Source organism: Peromyscus leucopus, chromosome 16_21 (genome assembly GCF_004664715.2).
Source record: "Peromyscus leucopus breed LL Stock chromosome 16_21, UCI_PerLeu_2.1, whole genome shotgun sequence".
In the NCBI taxonomy this organism is placed as follows: Eukaryota; Metazoa; Chordata; class Mammalia; order Rodentia; family Cricetidae; genus Peromyscus; species Peromyscus leucopus.
This window is the reverse complement of record NC_051084.1, coordinates 16,994,929-17,000,928: the sequence shown is the minus strand read 5'-3', so window position 1 is coordinate 17,000,928 and position 6,000 is coordinate 16,994,929. Positions and strand designations below refer to the sequence as shown.

Here is a 6,000-nt window from a genome sequence, read left to right as displayed (position 1 = left end):
ATCTTTACAACATACTGACACCCTGGCAAAGGCAGGGAATTAAAATCACAATCAGTGAAATAGGCATAGGAGGATGGAGGTGAATTGATAAAGTAGAGGTGGATTGCATCTGATCCTGAGGTAATCTGTGTATGGTATAACCATGCTCCCTTGCTGAATTTCTCATCCTTGTGTCCCATATTGTGTCTTCCATTACAGTAGCAGGGTAGGTCTGAAGAGGGAGAGGATGACCACATAAGCCTTTTGACAAAGGCTTGCAGAATCTCCCTTCAGCATACTGAGAGTGTGTGTCAGCTGGGCTCTACGTCCTTCCCCAGCAGCCTCCAGAATGCCCTCTTGACCTCCTTGTTCCTCAGGGTGTAAATGAGAGGGTTGAGTGTAGGAGTACCCACTGCATAGAAGAGACCAAAGAACTTGCCCCTCTCTTGGGCATAGGGATTTTTAGGCTGCAGATAGACAGCAATGACTGAGCTGTAGAAGAGGGTGACCACGATGAGGTGGGAGGAGCAGGTCCCAAAAGCTTTCCTGCGTCCCTTTGCAGAGCTTATCCTCATCACTGCCCTGGCGATAGCACCATAAGAGACAAGGATGAGGCTCAGAGGAACAACCAAGATGAAGACACTGGCCACAGCCATTTGTATCTCGTTATAGGTGGTGTCCCCACAGGAGAGTCGAATCAAAGCAGGGACTTCACACACGAAATCATCAACCCGATGGTGGGGACAGAAGGGCAGGCGGAGGGTGGGTGGTACCTGAACCACTGACTCCACCAGGCCAATGATCCAGGCCACAGCTGCCAGCTGCCAGCACAGGCGGGGGTGGATGATGGTGGCATAGTGCAGGGGCTGGCAGACTGCCACATAGCGGTCAAAGGCCATCACTGCTAGGAGGATGCACTCGGTGGTCCCCAGGGCTAAGAAGATGAAGAGCTGGACAAAGCATCCCAGGAAGCTGATGGTCTTTGTGGGTCCCCAGAGGTTGACCAGCATCTGGGGCACACAGGTTGTGGTGAAGCAGAGGTCCAAGAAGGAGAGGTTTGAGAGGAAGAAGTACATTGGAGAGTAGAGCCTGGGGTCCAGTGTGGACAGCAGGAGGATGAGTGTGTTTCCTAGGAGTGTGAGGAGGTAGGAACACAAGACAACCACAAAGAGAATCTTTTCCAGGTGTGGGTGTTCAGAGAAGCCCAGCAGGAAGAAGCCTGCTGGGGAGCTGTGGTTGGCCATGGCCTTTTGTGTCTGGTTGGAGGGATGAAGCTGTCAGATTAGTGTGATATAAGAGGCCTGATAAAGACTCTGTGTACTTATCAGGAAACACGAGGCTGATGTTTTTCAGGCTCCCTTCTCTGGCCCATCACTTAACCACTTGTACTCTTCTACTGTTCCTCCAGGTCAGATAGTGTCTGGTAGCTGAGAGGAAACCAGGAATCTGGTGGAGAACGGGTAGATCCTTACTGGCATCCTGGTTGAGGGCAAAGGAGGCTGATCTCAAATAGCAGCTGACCATCTTTTGCTTTCTTTGTATACAATGTGTTACCTTAGTGGCATCCAACTCACATTCATCCATCAACCAATGTTCTTATCAATTTTCTGTTTCTCTTGGCAGTTCACTCCTTCCTTTTCTTTGCCTTATTTCTGCTATCTTAGTGACCTTCCCTTTACTCTATTTTGATCTCTTTCATTTGCCGTTGTTTCTCCTAGTTTATGTCTTCCTGACTTTCTCTCCCACCCCATCTCAGTTTTTCTAGAAAGGGTTTCTCTGTGTAGTCCTGGCTGTCCTGGAACTGGCTTTGTAGATCAGGCTGGCCTGGAATTTAGAGATCTGCCTGCCTCTGCCTCCTGGGTGCTGTGATTAAAGCATGCACCACTGCCCAGATGTCTTTTTGACATTTATTGGTCTGTGCATTTGTCTTTTTCTTAAGCTTTAAGGTATCAACATTGTGCTACAAGCCAGGGCAGGGATTAGTCATCTCAAGGGATCAGTGAAGGTCTGGTAATCATTTCCTCCTTTTTTTTTTTTTTTTTTTTCGAGACAGGGTTTCTCTGTGTAGCTTTGCGCCTTTCCTGGAGCTCACTTGGTAGCCCAGGCTGGCCTCGAACTCACAGAGATCCGCCTGACTCTGCCTCCCGAGTGCTGGGATTAAAGGCGTGCGCCACCAACGCCCGGCTTCCTTTTTTTTTTTTTTTTTTTTTTTTTTTTTTTTTATTAGCATTTTACACCTGTGGAGTGTTTCCCTAGGGCCAGTTGTGGTACACAGCTGTCTGAACATCTGATTTCCATAGTATCCTTGCAATGATCTTACCAATTTTATCAATGATTGAACTGTCAGGGTAAATAACATGTCTGAGGTCACCTACTCAATAGATACTAGGACCAAGATTCTAGAGAACATTCCCCAGAACTGGTGTTCAGAGAAATGTAGAAAGAGGATTCTTGATAGGGAACTGTGGCTGAGAGTTTGAAGGAATGAAACCACATGACTACCTGATTCAATATGGGTAATAAAAATTCACCCTGTTTAGGTTAAGTATGGCACATGCTTTTCATGCTAATACCCAGGAAACAGAGGCAAGAGGATGGTGAGTTTGAGGCCAGCTTGGGCCACAGAGTTATAGAGAGTCGATTCAACAGTTAAAAGTGCTTGGTGTACTCCTAAGGGCCAGAGTTCTGTTCCCAACACCCATGCCAGGCAGTTCACAAGTACCTATAGATCCAGCTCCAGGGAATCCAACGCTCCTTTTTGGCCTCTGCAAACACTGACACACACATGAATACACACACACACTAACACACCAAATGAAAATGAAATTTTTCTTTCTTTTTTTAAAGGAACCTCCCCCAACAACAATGGAAAGGCAAACAAACAAAATCCCTGGATTCACTTGCCTTACAGCCTGAGGCTTGGTTATTGGGTACATATCTGATATTTCACAGATGAGAAACATTTTACTTACCTTCCTCCAGAGAATATCCTCTTTGGCTAGCAATTGCCTGTCACTAAATTCTCAACAGGTGCCTAGTCCCCACATGGACATCGAGAAGAAAACTGAATATAAGGAGATTACTCAGTTCTGAATGGGTGGCTAGATGTCTAATATTAGTAAGAATCGTTAATGTTTACTACTAGGCAGTTTTCTAAGTACATGAATATGCAATGAGTTAGAGCTAGCTCATAGCACCTCTTGATAATTATCAGGTTTTGTGAGTTAGCTATTAAACCATTGTTAGCTAGAATCTTCCTTGCCGGGAATATTTACATTGTGTAAACGGAGCAAATACTTCAGACTAAAGCTCTGCATCCCTCTAGCCAAGGTGGTTGTTAAACATTTGTCTACACACTTAGGATTACCCCTTACAACTCTACATATCTGCACCTTCTTAACAAGAGATGTTGAAGCAAAGTTTAAATCATTAAGCTAAGGGAATATCAGAGTTGTGTGAACAACCACAGTTCACTGTTTTTCTGTAGCACAAATGAGCTCAAGAGAAGGCAGATACATCTCTACCATCAAGGTTTTTACAAATGGCCTTCTCTTTCAGTGTGTGGAGAAGTTAGCATCTGTGTTAGTGGTTCTGGTGATGGAAAGCCTGTGACATGGTATGTGGTAGAGAGGGATCCCAGAACTACTCTCCTATGGAGAAACAGCTCATTAATTCGGCTGAGACCCAAGGGTTCTATAGCCCACAGACAATTAATTAGCTGGTAATTATGATAGAGGGGGCATGGGACTCCGGAGGAAAGATGACAGCAAATGGTCCCCACTGCAGTGGGTCAATAGTTCACCCACTGCCTCCTCTCAATAGGATAGTATTTGGAATAACCAGGGCCACGTCTGTTCCCCTCCACCTAGCTATTGTTTCTACCTAAGTTGTTCTATTACCAATAAAGACTCAGGAGTAAGATATTGGGGTAAAAACCTGAAAGATCAAGAAGCAGAGGAGGAGTGACCAGCTGACCTTCCCTTATGGAGACCTAGCAAGCACCTGTCTCTCCACACTTCCCAGATTGAAGAAGCAGGAAATCTTCAAGTCTCTTCCTATCCCTTTCTGTGTCTTCTCTATCCATATTCCTGGCTTCTCTATGGCTAATTCTGGTCTGCTGGTTGCTGGCTCCATGCCCTGATTCAAAGTTAATTTTATTAACACAGTCTCGGTGTCACAGTGCAGTCAAATATCCTGCAATATTTCCCCCTTTTTGTCTAAATAAAAAGGAAAGGTTTTGGGTCTAACACAGTAAAACTATATACAGTAAGAATAGTTGTCAAGTAAGAAATACATTTACAATGTCCAGTCTATTTGTATTTGACAAATTTGAAGAAATTATTCTATCTTGGTGAGTCCAAAGTTTTATACCTAAATCATTTTTTAAAAGATTTATTTATTTATTTTATATATATAGTGTTCTGCCTGCATGTGTGCCTGGCATGCCAGAAGAGGGCACTAGATTTCATTACAGATGGTTGTGAGCCACCATGTGGTTTCTGGGAATTGAACTCAGGACCTCTAGAGCAGCCAGTGCTCTTAACCACTGAGCCATCTCTCCACCCCATATATTTCTTCCTTTTTTTTTTTTTTTTTTTTTTTGGTTTTTCAAGACAGGGTTTCTCCATGTAGTTTTGGTGCCTGTTCTGGCCCTCCCTCTGTAGACCAGGTTGACCTCAAACTCACAGAGATCCGCCTGGCTCTGCCTGCCAAGTGCTGGGATTAAAGGCCTGCACCACCGCTGTCCTACCTAAATCACTTTTTATCATAACTTGTATTACCAGCCTAAAAATATCTTTTTAGATCTTAAAACATTTTCTTAGTAAACAACATATGCTTGTATGTCTCTCAACTTTATAAGCTTTACATCTGTTTTGTAAGTTTCTTTTCTGAGTTTGATAACAAAGAAAATCATATAATTATCTAGTCTTCATCCCCCATCAAGGAGGATACAATATTACCTGAGTAAACAGGAAGTGCAGAGCAAACAAATTCCCAAACTAGAAGTGACACAGAGAGCTGGTTGCCTGGACAGTCACCTAAAGTTCCAATGTTGGGTCATCCATCTTCAATCTATAGGCCTAGAATATTTGACAGAATTCTCTGAGAAAGCAGAAATTTTGAGAGACTGTCCTACCTTGTCTTGGCAAAGTTTGGCAGTTGTCTTCTTTTGTGTCCTGCTTGTCCAATTTGGACAGCATCTGTCAGCAGTCAAGGCAAGGGCAGTTTCTTGCCCAGTGGCTAACTTTGCCACAATGAAAGCAAACTCCATATGGAGGTTCTTTGATGCCCATAATTTTCTCTGAAGTAGTTTAGTGTTGCCAGGAGAAGACTGTGATGGAAAGTCTTATGTTATTAAAAAATCTTAAATGCCATATTCAGTAGATCTCTGAAGTGTTTAAAGATCATCTATCTACAATGTATCTATTTGACCTTGAAAACATACCTAACATGACTACAAGTTTGATTATTATAGATGACTAACTATAACTTGCATTTCTTAAATAACCTAAATAGTTTATAATAATAGCTTTTAAGGACTAGATTTACATTTTTAAATGAGCTGCATAAGTACAATACCTTAAACAAGAGTAGAAATATATATACAGTGTTAAAACATAAATAACCTTAAATTTGTATCAGTATACAAAAAACCATACCAATGTAATATATTTGAGATTAATAGTTGCTTTCTAGTTTAAAAGTAGATTCCATAATCAACATTTTTATCATCATTCCTATATCCCCCTTTTTTATCTTTTCATGAAAAGATCCCTGAATCTAACCTCCTTTGCTTAGTTTCCTCCTTGACCATTACCAATAACAACTTGCAACCAACCCCCCAAAATGGGTCATGACACACCCAAATGACCAAAAATCACCCACCCCACCTCTTGGGAATGTGGGCATCATGTTCTTAAAATTATTTTTTGCTGTTTGTGAGTAACAGCATTTTTAGGGGACTCTGAGAAAATTGAGATAATGGTCAAGTCCTGGGAGAGCTAGCAGTTGTCCAGTCTC

The 6,000-nt window shown here is 42.7% G+C and overlaps 1 protein-coding gene across 1 annotated transcript; it reads right to left on the bottom strand.

Moving 5' to 3' along the window:
* Positions 1-255: 255 nt before the first annotated feature.
* On the bottom strand, positions 256-1,287 carry LOC114682689 (olfactory receptor 2H2). The gene has a single exon (XM_028856660.2). It carries the CDS (start codon positions 1,221-1,223, stop codon positions 291-293), a length of 933 nt encoding a protein of 310 aa, XP_028712493.1. The 5' UTR covers positions 1,224-1,287; the 3' UTR covers positions 256-290.
* Positions 1,288-6,000: the final 4,713 nt, after the last annotated feature.

Excerpts from the sequence above, each read along its gene's own strand:
- LOC114682689 (XM_028856660.2), bottom strand. The coding sequence starts at position 1,223 with ATGGCCAACCACAGCTCCCCAGCAGGCTTCTTCCTGCTGGGCTTCTCT.